The following is a 16,875-nucleotide window of genomic DNA, read 5'->3' on the forward strand; positions in this document are numbered from 1 at the left end:
TGCACTAATACTCAGTTCTAAAGTTCTGACACTGTTCTCTTATTAAAAATTGTATTTGTCTTGCCTTGATTGCCATATTTTAAGTTTCTGTAGGTAGTGGTTTTATTTTGAAGTTTTTTTCCTAATCTCTGCACAACCTATATAACACCGGATGGGCTGATATAGTTGATTATTTAGTGCTTAACTGACTATATTTTTAAAACATTACTTTTTGTATGTAATTTATTCATTTGTGTATTCTAAATGTACTTGCTAAAAATGCTGAATCATGAATCTATGTAAACAAGTAAATCAGACAACTCAGAAGTGTCTTAGAAATAATAAATATCCTGGACCTTTTTGTTAAGTACTGGTTTCCATTGTTTTCTGGTAGAGAAAGTGCTAAATGGCAGAACTTTTTTTCTTAAGGTAAAAAAGTAGTAGGATTCAGATTTTGCAGATTTAATCCTGTGTCATAATAATCTGGGGCTACTTTATCTGCAGATAGTTCTTGCTCTCTCAGATTGATGCTGTCAGCATAATAATAATGATGCAAGTGAATACCGATTGCCTTAGAATAGCCAGAGATAATTTTAACAGAATGATTAAAACCCAGATTACCCAATAAAAGTTTACTGTATAGCAACATAAAAACATCAGTTAGCCGAGAAATATAGTTAACACTGGAAAGGAATGTCAGGATGTTTTTAACTGTAAACAGTGTATTGAATTCTTGTTACCTGAGATATAAAGAGGGTACTTATCAACCAGGCAGAAGAACCTTTGTGAAAGGAGCAAGAATCACCAGAGAAGGAAATATGAGGCAGTGTTTTAATTGCCTGACATCTCCTTCAGGAAGATAGGAAGCAGTGTCCTTCTGATAGTATTGTAGAAGAAACTCAGTACTGCTCTGCAGCTTGATGGAAAGAAACCTATCCTCCTCTCCACTCTATAAGTTAGAGCATGTTCTTGATACAATTAGTGAAGGTGATAAAACTTTACCAGAAATAGAATGACCAAACAGCTGAAAAAACAATTGTTTCCCATGGTCCTCAGAGCACATGAGAGCTTCCAGTGATAATGTTCTGATGCTTTTAAGCATGAGGTCAAATATTAGTAGATCCAGAAAGCTTGGTTCTAACTCTACCACTGGCATTGTAGACTTTGGACTATTCCAGAGAATTTCAGCAAACAAAGGCGCCCATTTAAAGTTGATGTGGAAATACTGGTTCTTTTGGTTTGGTCTCCCGTTCTAGGCTTTGGCCCCCTACTTTAAAGACCACGTTACTCAGCCTCTTAGGTGCATTTAAGGTGACTTGACTGAGACATTGAGTAAGCCAAAGTGTGGTCACATACAGTTTTATGGCCCTAAATGTAATCATTACATGGACTGGAATACTTGAATTGACATTGTCAGTGTATTCTTCTCCTGCAGCCAATCTTGGCAGCCTAATTATAGTAAGAAACCAACTAATTAGCCCTGGTAATCAACATCATAGGACTGGAAATCCAAATGATCATTGCATTTATTCCATGAAGTTATACCCATATGAGAAATCAGATATCAGAAATCTCTTCGGTGAATCATGCTATCTTCAGTAGACTTCATACAACCCTCAGATCAATTCCTATGTTTCAGTGAGAAAATTTTTCCCTTAATTTCCAAGTTTTAGGAAAACATTTGCTAGTGAAGAACTTGTTTTGAAAATGAATCTTCATCTCCAAAATGATAAAAGTAAATAAGAGCACTTCATTGAGGTTTTCCAGCCTTAAAACTCTATAATCTTTTTCTAGAGTTCACTGTAAATGGATATGGATAACTCATAATCCATCCTGCTAAAGCTGATCAGTCTATTTGATCTTCACAAGCAGTAAAAAATTAGATGTGACCAAGCAAATTTTTACAAACCTTGGTTTGAGATATGTCAACATTATATTGACTTCATTGATAAAGGAGAATTAGATCCCTGAGATATCAATGTGAGAGATTCTAGAGGAACCATGCTAGAGTCACTGTCCCAGACATAACAGTGTCAGCAGAATCAGTGTTGAGAACAAGGATTCTCTAGTATTTAACCAGTTTGGGTAGAGGAATTGCCTTTATTAATTAGTACAAGAAATCCAAAATTGTACAGTGTTGAAACTTCTAGAAATATGCTTACTATTTTGCAAGAAGAGTTCTTTTATACTTTCAAAAGAAACTTGTTGAGACGCCTGTGTGGCTCAGCGGTTGAGTGTCTGCCTTTGGCTCAGGCCATGATCCTGGGATCTGGGATCCGGGAGTCCCACATCGGGCTCCTTGCAGGGAGCCTGCTTCTCCCTCTGCCTGTGTCTCTGCCTCTCTCTGTGTGTCTCTCATGAATAAATAAATAAAATCTTTAAAAATAATAAACTTGTTATATTCGTTACAATATATTAGAGAATAATCATCTTTCATTTTATAGGGAGATAGAAAAAACCTTTCTGTATCTTCTAGTTTCTGTTGAAGAACAAAAGCACAGAAAGTTGAAAACTAGTAGATCTTTAAATGTGTAGAATCACAGAATATCAGAATTTTGGTGGACTATAGATATTTTCTAGTCCAAGACTTAACTAAAGCATAAATCTATGCAGTCTTCCCAGCTGTTGTTCATTTAGTCTTCTAAACTACTAAGTTGTACTTACTACCTCTCAGAGCAAAATACAAATTTTTGGATACATCTCCTTATTAGTAAATCCTCTGTCAGATTGAATTGTGTTTTCTGCCATCATGATGTCTGATCATAATTGTTAGACTGATCACATTTTTTTCTGTAGGCATAGTAACCTGGATTTCTCTTTTTCAAACGTCACAGTTAATGATAATTTGTGTTTTTCATTTAGCTTGTAACACTTCAGGAAGCAAAACTGCTGCTAAACGAAGATGATTACCTTATTAAAGCTGTGTATGACTACTGGGTAAGAAAACGTAAAAACTGCAGGGGACCGTCCCTCATTCCTCAGATAAAACAAGAGAAAAGGGACGGCTCTACCAACAATGACCCTTATGTTGCCTTTCGGAGGAGAACAGAGAAAATGCAAACTCGAAAGGTAATGTGCAAATTAGATTTAATTGAGTGTACCTTCATAGTGTTTAAGACCAATTTTTTTTTCTGCTAATGACAAATAATTTTGAATACCTTGATATACACGGAAGCTCATAATGTTGTTGAACCTGAGGTTAGAAATCCTGCTCTTCAGTATCTTCTATTGGTTGGCTTCTGTTGGTATAATACCTAATACCCATGCCCTTTATAAGTCTACTGCTTATACCATTTGAGACTTACGATTGAAGTGGTAAAAGGAATTACGTATCTTTATGTACCTCAGAAATTTGAGTTCTTCAGTACATTGTATATACGTTCTATACATATCCTCTTGTATGTGAAGCTTAAGAGCTTATAGCTTCTTTAAAACCATATTCTAGGGGATCCCTGGGTGGCGCAGCGGTTTGGCGCCTGCCTTTGGCCCAGGGCCCGATCCTGGAGACCCGGGATCGAATCCCATGTCGGTCTCCCGATGCATGGAGCCTGCTTCTCCCTCTGCCTGTGTCTCTGCCTCTCTGTCTCTGTGACTATCATAAATTAAAATAAAAATAAAAATTAAAAATTAAAAAAAAATAAAACCATATTCTAATTCTTGCAAATAAAATGGACTCTACTGCCTCTAGCTACTATGGTGTCATGGAGAAGTAGGGAAAGGTTCATTTTCAAGCCTGTTCTGCCAATAGTCAAAAGTAACAGTGGAATGTTTTTCTTTTCTGAGTTGTCCATTGTGTCAGATTTCAAATTGATGAACCTGTCCCCATCTGCCTTTCAGAAGCAGTGTGAGCGGAATTTTAAGTAAGAAACAGGGTCTCATGTTGTGGAATGATATGGTATAGCGGAAGGTATTATTTCATAGGAGGTATTCACTGTCTTCCAAACACCATGCATAGTAACACATTTTCTAACACACAAAAAAAAAATTGGAACATATAAATGTAAAATTATAAGGAATTCTGATTCGGAGGCAAAGCATTTTCCTCCAAATCAGATTCCTGTTTCTCCTAACATTAAAAGCTTGTCCTTGTCAGTTGTTAATATAACAGCTGTGAAGCATAACAGCTGCCAGGAATAGTATATTTTAGGAGAAATTCTCCTACTGGCAAGCAACTATTTTCTGTAAGTCTTTCTTGTATTTCTCAAGAGTAGATGACATTCTCTAACCCAGGCTAAGGTTTCAAATTGGTTTTAGTTCTTAGCTAAGGAAATCTAAGATACTTTGTGAAGATTTAACATCTTGCTTAAAAAAGACTAAAATAAGTTTATAAATATAGGCAGTTGGACATGAAGAAGTTTATCTGAACCATTGAAAAATCTGAACTACCAACTGCTTTTTAAAAGAAATATAATTGATTCAGATATATTGCAAAACAGACTTTTAGCAATGTCTTTTGAAGGAAGAATACTATTTGGCCTCTTTAAGTGAATGGGTCTGACGTAATTAAAATTAGCAGTATTTATTGACACGTAAGCAATATTCTAAATATTTACATTGATTTTATTCTTCAGTAGGTTAAAATACTGTTTTCTACGCAGTGTATATTGAGAATTGCTAGAATGGGTTCAGATATTTAGGTGCTTCACCACTGTGCAATAACTAGCACCACTTTTTCCTGACTCTCTGATTCCTACCCTTTCTCTTATCTGTTATTTTCACCTTCCTCTGCAGAGTGCTACATTTTCTTTTCTAGTAGTTTTTTTTATTCCTCTCTGTTTTCAGTTGTGGGACCTACTACTTCCCTTTCATGATACCAGTGCTGTTTAGAAATGTTTATGTGTTTCAAAATGAAAAAGTTGGGAAAGCATTCAGTCATTCAATAGTGAATACCCCTACATGTTCCAGAGGTGAGCAAGCTTTGGGATATGCAAGAATGAATACAGCTAACAAAGGCTCTCTATTTCCTTTTCTGTTTCCACAAAATAGAAAACCCGTGTATAGCTAGATACAAAGGTGCAAGAATAGTGGACTTCTGAAACTAAACTAATATTTCATTTGTGAATGCTTAAGTACTTAAGGACATTCTTAAATGAGACAGTCTTAAGGCACCAGCATGTCTGAAACCACTGATTGGGAAGAAGTCTTGAATCAGCATGTGTGTTTAATATGTTTAACCCCATAGACACAACTGTTAACATCTGTGCTTTCTCTCTCCCTTCTGTGTGGCCCAGAAAAAATGAGATCGACAGAAGAGGGAACACAGGATAGTGTGTCTCAATCTGGCTCCTTAGAACAATCTCCTATGAAGATTATTCTTCAAAACAATCAAGGATACTTGGTTTTTTTTTTTTAATAAATTAATTTTTTATTGGTGTTCAGTTTACCAACACACAGAATAACACCCAGTGCTCATCCCGTCAAGTGTCCCCCCTCCGTGCCCGTCACCCACTCATCCCCACCCGGATACTTGGTTTAAAAAGATCTATAGTTAATTCTAAAGTGCAGCAGTTTGAAAAAATAAAAGATAAAAAAAAGTGCAGCAGATTGAGAACCACTTCCCTAGAGATTTGGCAGTAGATCAGAACTATAATATGGGAATAGAGAGAAAACTTTAACTGGGAAAAAGAAGAGTTGATCCAGGGTAGAGACCACTGTGAGGAAGAGTAAAGGAAGTGAGTGGATTTGAAAACAAGGATAGGGCCATCTTAAAAGCATAGAAAAGATGTCAGTATGAACTCACTGTTTTTATATTGATAGTTAGAAATAGATACAGATCTGTGCATGTATACGTACACACATATATTACAGTTGTATTTCCTAGCTCTGTTTGCTGAGAGGGATAAATAGAGTAATGAATAACATCTGGAGTATAAGTAACCCATGAGTGCATACTAATATGGATGGATGGATGGATGGAAGGAAGGAAGGAAGGAAGATTGGTAGGTTAAAGAGATTGATAAAAGAGAAGAGAACACTTTTCCTTACAGTAGAATTTTAACTTCCAAGTGTCAGTGGAATGAGGAAGTTTGAAAATCACCATTTGTCAATTTTTTCAGGCAAAAGTTAGAATCAGTGGATATTAAACTAATGGGAGGAAATTTAATGAGAAACAAGTATATAATCCTACAACATACTTTCTTAATTAAAAAGTTATTTGACTGGGACTCCTGGGTGGCTCCGTGGTTGAGCATCTGCCTTCGGCTCAGGGCATCGGGCTCCCTGCATGGAGCCTGCTTCTCCCTCTACCTGTATCTCTGCCTCTCTCTCTCTCTCTCCGTGTATCTCATGAATAAATAAAATCTTTTTTAAAAAAGGTTATTTGACTGAAGAAACCTGACAGACACCATCTTAATTGAGTGATCAAAGTTATCATCATGAGTAATCAAATAGGTATCATTTAATTCTTTTTTTTTTTACTTTTTATTTATTTATGATAGTCACACACAGAGAGAGAGAGAGAGAGAGAGAGAGAGAGAGAGAGAGAGAGAGAGAGAGAGAGGCAGAGACACAAGCAGAGGGAGAAGCAGGCTCCATGCACCGGGAGCCCGACATGGGATTCGATCCCGGGTCTCCAGGATCGCGCCCTGGGCCAAAGGCAGGCGCTAAACTGCTGCGCCACCCAGGGATCCCTCGTTTAATTCTTAATATAAGAGAGGGATACAGTATCACTTCTGTGATAATCCTGTTAAGAATACATAACCTGAATTGTGGAAAAACATTGAAGAAACCAAGTAGAGGAGCACCCTACAAAAATAAGTGGCCTCTGTTCTTCAAAAATGTTGAGATCATGGGGTGCCTGGGTGGCACAGTCAGTTAAGCAGCTGACTCTTAGTTTCAGCTGAGGTGGTGCATGACAATTAAGTGCAGTTGTGATCCTGAATCAGATCCTAGACCAGGAAAAAAGTTGCTGTTTTAAGTGAATTTAATAAAAATTATTGTCCCGTTAATGTCCTTTATTTTTTTTTTCCGTTAATGTCCTTTATAGCAATAATTACATAACATAAAAATATGTTTAACAATTGTATTCGTTGCTATAAAGGATATTAGGGCAATCAGTGAAATATGAATAAAGTCAATATTTCCTGATTTTGATACTATAAGAAGAGTATCATTGTTTCTAGAAAGTCCATATTAAAGTGCTTAGAGATGATGCAGTATATATTCAACTAATCTCAAAAAAATTTAAAAATATGACTGTTTTATATATCTGTGTGTATTTGTATATATTCATGTATATCTGTCTTAGTCCATTTTGGCTGTACCAGAGATTGAGTGGTTTAAACAGTATTTATCTGTCACAGGTCTAGAGGCTAGGAGGTCTGAGATACAGGTACCAGCAGACTCAGTGTCTGGTGAGGGCCTACTTCCTGGTCCATAAGACATCTTGCTGTGTCCTCACATAGGAGAAGGGGCAAGAAAGCTCTCTGGGATCTCTTTCATAAGAGTACAAATCCATTTGTGAGGACTCCACCCCTGATGACCTAACTGCCTTTATCACATTGAGGACTTGGAGTTTCAGCATGAATTTTCAGGGGACACAAATAGTGTCCGTCATAGTACAGACTAAATAATAGATATACATACATTGAGACAGATAAAGCAAATGTAAAATAATAACATTTGGGCAATCTGGATGAGGATATATAGGAATTTGTTAAAACTTCGTGTAAATCTGAAATGATTTCAAAATAAAAAGTAAAAAAAAAAAAAGAAAAGAAAGGACAGGACTAGTAAAAAGGAAAAATTAGGAAGGATAGTTATTTATTTGGGCCTAAAGAGAGCAGGAAATGACTAGTAAAGACAGGGCAGAAACATGTAATCCATAAGGAACACTTAGCGAAGAGAGGATTCATCTTAATAGGTTCTGGTGCACTTTTGAATATTGTTCAGCTGGTATGTAACTTTGTGTCATTATTCATCTTTGAATTTGTATGTCCTTATTAGACTTTTAGGTGTAGTTTCTTATATTTGAAAATTAATTGTCACCTATAAAGTATAACCTAAACTAAGTTCTTTTAAGGTACTGCATGCCTGTATTTTAAAATGCTGTGTAAGTCATTCTTCTACCTTATCAAAAGGAAATTAATCTTTAGACTTTAAGCCTTTTGAGGGTAGAGAACATGTGCAGTGCTCTGTATAGGGGACACTTTAATAGTTGCTCTTGGTAATGTTAATTTTTTTTTTTCAGTTGGAAGGTATTGCTGCTGCCTGATGGCCAAAAAAAAATTTTTTTTTTTGTTAAAAACCGTATTTTACATTTTGCCTTTTGTCACATAGTATGGTGGGGGGGGATTAATTTCCATTTGATAAGGTAAAAGAATTAATAACAGCATTTTAAGAGAAAAGAGAGTAAAACATTGAATCTTTCTCAGGTTTTATTTTCTCCTTTATAATCTTCCAATATGAAACCTGGCTTCAGGTTCCTTTTAATGTCCTATTGCATTCATTTTTAAACCACTTTTAGCATACTTTATTTTGATAATAAAAGAGAGGGGCAATACAAAAGGTTTGGTTAATATTTTTTTTTAAGATTTTATTTATTTATTCATTACAGACACACACAGAGAGAGAGAGAGAGGCAGGCAGAGACACAGGCAGAGGGAGAAGCAGGCTCCATGCAGGAAGCCCAACATGGGACTCGATCCCGGGTCTCCAGGGTCACACCCCGGGCTGAAGGCGGTGCTAAACCGCTGGGCCACTGGGGCTGCCTTTGGTTAATATTTATAAGAGTAAAAAAAAAAAAAAAAAACTAAGTAACTTTTCACATCAAATCAATTAGGATATGTTCATAAATCCTTATTTCTTTAGCTGTTCAAATGGTCATAGAATGTATCTTCTAGAGCATGTTCCATATCTGCTTTGTTCTCAGTAAGCACACCAAATATTTGTGATCCTTGCTTGATGAAGTGTCAATCTCTTTTATTCCTGCAGAGTTTGTGTCCTTAGCAGTCATCTCTGTAATATATTGGATTTTTTTTTCTATCAAGATTTTATTTAAATTCTGGTTAGTTAACATATACTGTAGTATTAGTTTCAGGAGTAGAATTTAGGGATTCATCATTTACATGTATAACACCCGGTGCTCTTCACAAGTGCCCTCCTTAATGCCCCTTATCCATTTACCCCATTCCCCCACCTACCTCCCCTCCAGCAACCCTGTTTGTTCCCTATTGTTAAGAGTCTCCTATGGTTTGGCACTCTGTTGGTATTTTTATTTTTCCTTCCCTTCCTCTGTGTTCATCTGTTTTGTTTCTTCAATTCCACATGAGTGAAATCCTATGGTATTTTTCTCTCTCTGACTTATTTTGCTTAACATAATACATTCTAGTTCCATCCTTGCCATTGCAAATGGCAAGATTTCATTCTTTTTTTATGACTAATATTCCATAGTGTATATATACACATACAATCTTCTTTTTTTAAAAAAGATTTTATTTATTTATTCATGAGAATACACAGAGATGAGAAAAGGAGGCAGAGACACATCAGAGGGAGAAGCAGGATCCATACAGGGAGCCCGACGTGGGACTCGATCCTGGGTCTCTAGGATCAGGCCCTGGGCTGCAGATGGCGCTCAAACTGCTGAGCCACCAGGGCTGCCCCCACACACAATCTTCTTTATCCGTTTATCAGTCTATGGACATTTGGGCTCTTTCCATATTTTGGCTGTTGTGAATATTGCTGCTATAAACATTGGGATGCATGTGCCCCTTTGAATCACTGTTTTTGTATCATTTGAGTAAATACCCTGTAGTGCAATTGCATTATTAACTCAAGGATGGAAAGATTCCTTAAGTGCAGTCAGTCTGGATTCATAGAATGAGAGGTGGTAATGGTCTGTTTTTAAACAAATAGTTTCATGCCTAATAAAAATATTCTGTGGTTATTTGATTAAACAAAATATATTCACAGTAATTTTCGTATGCAAATAGATGCTGCTAATTACAACTGAGCCTTCTCTAGTTATTAAGCAGGACTTTCACTCTGAGTTGTTCAAATTAAATCTTAGGCTTCAGAATGAGAATATCTTAACAATACTCTGAAATGCAGAGTTTTCACTTGTTTTCTACCCTGCAGTGAGGTGTTATTACTTTGAAACATAATAATCCCATTCCTTGAGATGCTTTATATCCCACTTTCAGTTTTATATCTGAGTTTGTGAAGTGAAATTTTGCTTGTCATTGTAAGTGTTTACATTGTGTTATTGATCCTTTCATCCCACAATTACAGAGCTGGATGGATGGATGGAGACCCAATTTGGCTATTTTTAGGTAACCTTGATTTGACAGGACTGTTTCTCTCGTCACTGGAAAATACCCTGCATCAATTTGAATGGATTACATTTTCTGATACATTCAGTTTTGTTTCAGGCAGACTTTTAAATATTTCTTTACATTGGAATGATCCCTTCTATTATTCCATCTTTTCAACAGTAGGCAACATTTTTTTTCAATATTTAAGAACTATTTGCTTAAATTTCTATTTTCAGAGTTAAGTAGATAGGTTGTCTTATGTAGTTGCTGTTTAACATAATTTTTAAAACATTTTTACATTTAACATTTTATGGAACATGTTTGTGTTTCCTAAGATTTGGTGAATGAAAATGGAAATGTGGATAACTGGATTTTAATTGTTTATTCTTTTAAAATTACTTTCAATAGAATCGTAAGAATGATGAAGCCTCTTATGAAAAGATGCTGAAATTGAGACGAGAGTTTAGTAGAGCCATAACAATTTTGGAAATGATTAAGAGAAGAGAGAAAACAAAACGAGAATTATTGCACTTAACCTTAGAAGTTGTGGAAAAAAGGTAACATTGCTACTGTTATATACTAATTGCAGCAATAGCCAGATGATGAACAAAATATGATTTGTTGCCTAGCTTTAGAACAATTGAAATAGATTCTCAAGCAAAACCTACATTTTTTTTTAAGAATTCTTGTGTTGCTAGTTTTTTTAAAAACTAGATTATCAGTTTGAATTACAAGTTTGAGGAATGTTTTGGTGTATAATATGTATAGATCCTCTAACATGCGTCATTGTTTTAAAGAATCATTGAATCTTATTTAGAAAAGAACCTAGGGATCATTCTGTCCATTTTTATTATTAAACTTTATATTAAAATTTGAGGGGAATGAATATTATAAATGACTTTATTTCTTACTAGGTAGAAAGCATGTTTTGTTTCAACACACTTAAAAAATGTGTTCTCTGTGGGGTGCCTGGGTGGCTCAGGCAGTTAAGCATCCAACTCTTGATTTCAGCTCCAGGCCATAATCTCAGGGTCCTGGGATAGAGCCCCCCTCAGTGGAGGACTCCATGCTTAGCGAGAATCTGCTGAAGATTTTCTCTGTCCCCGTCCCTCTGAGTGTCCTCCCTTTCCCCTGCCTGCATACACTCTCTTTAGAATGGATAAATCTTAAAAAAAAAAAAAAAAAAGTGTCCTCTAATGCAATAGTCATTGTCCTGCATAGCTGCATAATTAAACTATACTAAACCGAACAGAATTTTATGTGATTCCTGAGGTAAGCATTCTAAACATCATTTCCCAGTGTTTGAAAACATTGAATAAATGAGAAATTTGTCTTCTGTGTCCCTTAGAGATTTTTTGTGTTTTTTGGTTGTTTGTTTTTACCAAGTCGCAAATATGAACTTCTTTATTCCCATGAATTTTCTCTTTTAAGAATAATCTGATAAATTGTTGGCTCTATTTGATTAGTTGTGTTCTATTTCACTGAGATATCATTGGTTTTATTTTTGAACTATAAAACGTTTTCTTACATTTTGTTACCTTTCCAAGATATCACTTGGGAGACTATGGTGGTGAAATCCTTAATGAAGTGAAAATCAATAGATCAGACAAAGAGTTATATGCCACTCCAGCAACTCTTCACAATGGAAATCATCACAAAGTCCAAGAATGTAAAACTAAGGTGAATATCCTCCGGGGAGAAGCACATATGGTAATAATGATCAGACAATTACTGGTTTCATCAGTTACCTTTAGTATAATTTGGTTAAAGAAAAACATAATTAACATGCATTGTTTTTACTATTTGCCAAGCACTTTGCTAGGAATTATTACATACATATTAACTCATTAATCCTTACAGCAGCCCTTTGACATAGATTTTACCTCTGTGTGACTTCTAGATGAGATAGCTGATAAGTGGCTGATTCAAGGTTTAGGTCCAGGTCTAACTAACACCAAAAACCATGTGCTTTTCACTATGCCATCTGCTTTCCTACAGAATATCGATAAATTAAAGTTTACGTGTCATTAGCCTAAGCAAATCCTGCATTGTAGTGGCAGGCATCAAAATCTACTATTAAAGCTTTATTCACTGAGATATTTAAAGTTATTCTTATTTTCATCATCACTTCCAGAACCAGCATTTATCAACTGCTGTCCAGTTGGAGTGATTTGAAGAAGTCCTGTAACTTCCAGATCCTGTTTTCTTCCTAATAGAAAGAGCCAGACTACATGATTATTTTGGTCTCTTAGATTTAAAGGAATTGTATTTATTCAGTATTCACTTGGTACATTAATTAAAATATTCAGTTGAGAAATACAAAAGTTACTAAAACCTCTAAGGAGTTTAAATTTAAATAATAGGTATTGATTATTTAGACAATAGAGCTTTACTTTGTAGCAAGATTTAAAAAGCAACATAGGGTGTTTGTGGAAAATTCATCTTTTAAAAATGTACACAATTCTTACTTTCTGTGGGTTTATTCTTAAAGGTCAAAGAAGAATATGGAACGGCAAGACCTCCTCCTTTTATTCAACTGATGTCAATTCAGACACCAAAGTTCTTTCTTATTCATCACAGGCATCTAGCCCATCTACCTGATTCTTTTAAAATCATACTTGCCTCTATAGCCAAAAATTTACCAGTGCAATACATGTAATTTTCTAAGTTATTTTTTAAAATCCATTTTATATAAACCAGTGCTTTTTCCAGGTATATGATTGGTAGGCCTAGAAATGAAATCTCAACCAGAAAAAACTGACAGACTCGGCCTTTATTATACGTTCGTTGATTCTTATTTCAGACCATCTATAAATGTAAATGCTCACCCTGTTTACTAGTTTTAGGGATACAGTTGCATCCATTGTTGCTCTACCCCATTAAACACAGTTAACCTTGTTTACTTAGTCATACATCCCACCTTAAAATATAGGTAGTTTCTAAGAATGAGGTAGGGGTTTTCTTTTTGACATCCTAGCTATATCCATTGTGCGAAACCCAGCTATATCACTAAGTAAGCAGCATTTTCATTGTGTGTACCATTCTTGACCCTGAGGTAGTTTTAACAGAAATGTGGACTATATGGGAAAATGTAGAACTTCCTAATTATTTTTTCACTTTCATATTGCTTGTACTTTGGTGCTTAGAACAATCATTTTCTTTTTTTTTTTTTTTTTAGAACAATCATTTTCAAACATTTTAAGCAGTAGATCCCTACTTACTAAAAGAAATACCGTTATGTTAAAACAGATATAGCTTCTTGGCTGAGGAGTTGAGAGCAAGGTGGGGCTGGAAACCCTCCCCATTAGTCTCCTGCCAGATGGCCTCTCAAGTGCTGTCACAACTCTGGGGTACTTGAGAACAGTTTGATTATTGTTCGGTTGAAGCAGTAATTGTGCATTCTAAAAAAGTAAGCTTTTTTTCTAGTTAATAAACTTATTTTTCTCCAAAAATGTACCAGCTGTAGACATTTTTAAAAATTGGAAATAAGTGTAGAAATAAATCAATGAATTTATTATCTAAATCAAATTACTTTTAAAATAGTCATTAATTATTAATACAGTGAATTTAAATAAAAATTGAGGTACTGTTAAATGCTGGATTGCATAATAATAGAGCAATTTTTAAAAATCACTAATATCTTAGTTTAAGTAAAAATAACAATAAAAAGCAAATTAAGTACGATTATGATTTTTAATCATAACTTGCAAAAAGTAAAACCTTTTTCAATTTATGATCACATAGTTTTTGCATATTAAAAACAGTAAATAAAATCACCTCCTGGGTAAAAATGTATGTTTTTCAAAGAGCAGTATAGTTTTTCATGATTTCTAAAATGATTTTCATTTCTTCCTTTTGGGGGAAAAATCGTCATGTAAACAGCACCCTCATCATTTGTCTTTGAAAGAAGAGGCTTCTGATGTGGTTCGTCAAAAGAAGAAGTACCCAAAGAAGCCTAAAGCAGAGGCTTTGATAACATCTCAGCAACCCACTCCTGAGACATTGCCTGTGATCAATAAGAGTGACATTAAGCAATATGACTTTCACAGCTCAGATGAAGATGAATTTCCACAGGTGCTTGTTTTAAAACTATTTTAAAGACATTTCCTTTTAGTCTTTTATATTGCTATATTTTAAAACATAATTGACCTCTTAATTTTGAGTCTTAACTTTCTTCACCTAATGTTATATAGCATATATATATACATTTTCCACATTATTTATGTGGCCACTGAAATGGTATTTATTTTACATTATTTTCTATCAGTTGGGTAGAATTTATTCTCTGTGGAGCATTTAGGTGGTTTTCAGTTTTCCCTTATATAAAAATGAATGTTAGTATTCTTTCCCTCTGTATTTAAGGTAGATTATTAGAAATAGATTATGATCTTTTAAAATAGTTAATACATAATTATATAAATATTCACCAATAATAATTCCCTTTTTCTTTTTGCCATATTCCACTTGCATTTTATTCTACCTTTTTTTTTTTAAGATTTTATTTATTTATTCATAGAGACACAGAGAGGCAGAGACACAGGCAGAGGGAGAAGCAGGCTCCATGCAGGGAGCCTGATGTGGGACTCGATCCCAGGTCTCCAGGATCACGCCCTGGACTGAAGGCGGCGCTAAACCGCTGCGCCACCAGGGCTGCCCTATTCTACAACTTTTAATGTAAATTTTGCTACTTTGTTTGGCAATAACCATTTAATTTTGAAGATTTATAAGAAGTGATTCAAATTATAAATTGTGAAGATAATTCTTTGGTTTATATTGCAACAGTTAATAGCAAAATGTTTGCAGTTTTAAAATCTTAATTTTACTTTGACAAGTGCTATTTTTAAAACAGGACCTTTGTATATTAAAGGATCAATTTTAAAAGATACATATTTATATTTAGCACCTCATCTAGCAATACCCTTCTCTTTTTTCTTTTTCATATGGTATAGGCAACCTAAAGAGATGCTGCAACAAATACATGTTATTTTATTTTAACATTTTTGCTTCATTGCTTTAAAAGAAAAAACTTTTTAAACCAGTATTACAGATATGCCTGGAAGCAAGATTATCTATAAAATAGTTTATGGTTATAACTATTTAAAATCTAGAGTTTATATGAAATTGTGAAATGTGTCCCCTTTTGCTATATTACATATTTTTTTACTCTTCTATCACTAATTTAGTTTTTCTATCCCAGATAATATTTTAGCATTCATCTGGATTGTAACAAATGCACAAAGATATGTCTAATTTAGTACACTCTTAAAAAGCACTAAATGAAATAATTCATTACTTTTGTCAAAGGAAAATCCAGTTAGACTCAGTGCTTTGAAGAGCCATGGGATGTGGCCATTTTGAAGAAATGAGGAAAATAATGTCCTAACAAATAGTAGTTTTCCATATACAAGAAGTAGGGATGGGCTCTAGGCAGAGGAAACAGCATATGAATGAGAATGCTAGCAGTTCAGCATTGCTCGAGCATAAATTGCAAAAGGGAAGAGAGGCTGAACAGGATGATACTTGGAGTGGTAGTAGCCAGGTGGCAAATGGCTTTTATCTATCTACATTGTATATACTGAAGCATTATTAAAGAATTTTAAGTAAGGGTATGACATGGATTATTATATATCAATAATAGCCTTATATTGGTGGTACTCAGGAGAGCCTATAAAGCTTTGCTTTTACACCTTAGCCATTTAAGGTGACATATGGGATATTACGACCTGTAGAAACTTCCTTTCTTGCTAAAATCAGTCCATTACCCTGATGGTAAGGCACACTCACATACTAGTCCTATATATTCCTCGTGCATTAAGGGACCTTTGTTTCTGTTCTGAATTCTTATAGTCCCCAGCCCTCAAACCCACATGAAAATTTTGAAATTTCGAATTGTATTTTAAAACTTAGTTTCCTGAGTCCTTTAACTAGGTCTTTAAAAACTCTTATAAATTTTTATAATGATATCCCCTTCTTGCTGAAGAATTCATATTTACCTATGTAGTTGGACATCATTCATTAGGCAGCTATTTAGGATGTAGCTGTTACAAAATCAGGATTTTATTGCTAAAAAGATCATTAAAATAATCATATGTTTCTTCTTTGTCTAGTAAACAAGGAACATAGGGAATAGGGAGCCTTAAGAGAACATTTTAACCAGACCTATCCCAACTGATTTGCAGCAGAGCAGAATTAAAAACCCTATCTTTTCTTGATTATGCTTCTGATTCTTCTAATACAGCTCTCTCTTCCTTTGTCTCACACTGAATCCTGGAATCCACTCCTGGGGAATGATGGTCAGGACAAAGGGGTGGTATACTTTATGCAAAGAATTTCTTAAAAAAAAAAAAAAAGAATTTCTAAGAGTTTGTAACGCTTCCTTCTGTGTATTTTAGAGGAGGTAGATGATCTGCAAAGGAACCAAAGTATAAAATTCATGTTTGGGATTTCCTTTCAAAATTTGGGTTTGGGGGCTTGGTTCCCTGGGAAGAAGAATCAGCCCCAGCTTACTGTTTCTGTGTCTCCCCCATAGGGTTGGTGGAGGTATATTGCAACCTCAAACAAATGCCTTTATCCCCTGGATGACCCTGCTCAGTGGTAATTACCACAGTTTGGAAATAATGTAGAGAACACATTTTTCCTCTCA

The 16,875-nt window shown here is 34.9% G+C and overlaps 1 protein-coding gene across 2 annotated transcripts in view; it reads left to right on the forward strand.

The window, feature by feature from the left end:
- Positions 1-16,875, forward strand: part of LOC129495530 (enhancer of polycomb homolog 2) — a 118,824-nt gene that overhangs the window by 83,415 nt on the left and 18,534 nt on the right. The window contains exons 4-7 of one of the 2 annotated variants that reach the window (XM_055303114.1): positions 2,842-3,048; positions 10,641-10,789; positions 11,780-11,942; positions 14,115-14,306. In XM_055303114.1, the coding sequence (XP_055159089.1) occupies positions 2,842-3,048; positions 10,641-10,789; positions 11,780-11,942; positions 14,115-14,306 (711 nt within the window). The remainder of the gene's footprint in view (positions 1-2,841; positions 3,049-10,640; positions 10,790-11,779; positions 11,943-14,114; positions 14,307-16,875) is intronic. The other variant, XM_055303115.1, reaches the window with a different exon arrangement.

This window comes from Nyctereutes procyonoides, unplaced genomic scaffold (genome assembly GCF_905146905.1).
Source record: "Nyctereutes procyonoides isolate TBG_1078 unplaced genomic scaffold, NYPRO_anot_genome, whole genome shotgun sequence".
NCBI lineage: Eukaryota > Metazoa > Chordata > Mammalia > Carnivora > Canidae > Nyctereutes > Nyctereutes procyonoides.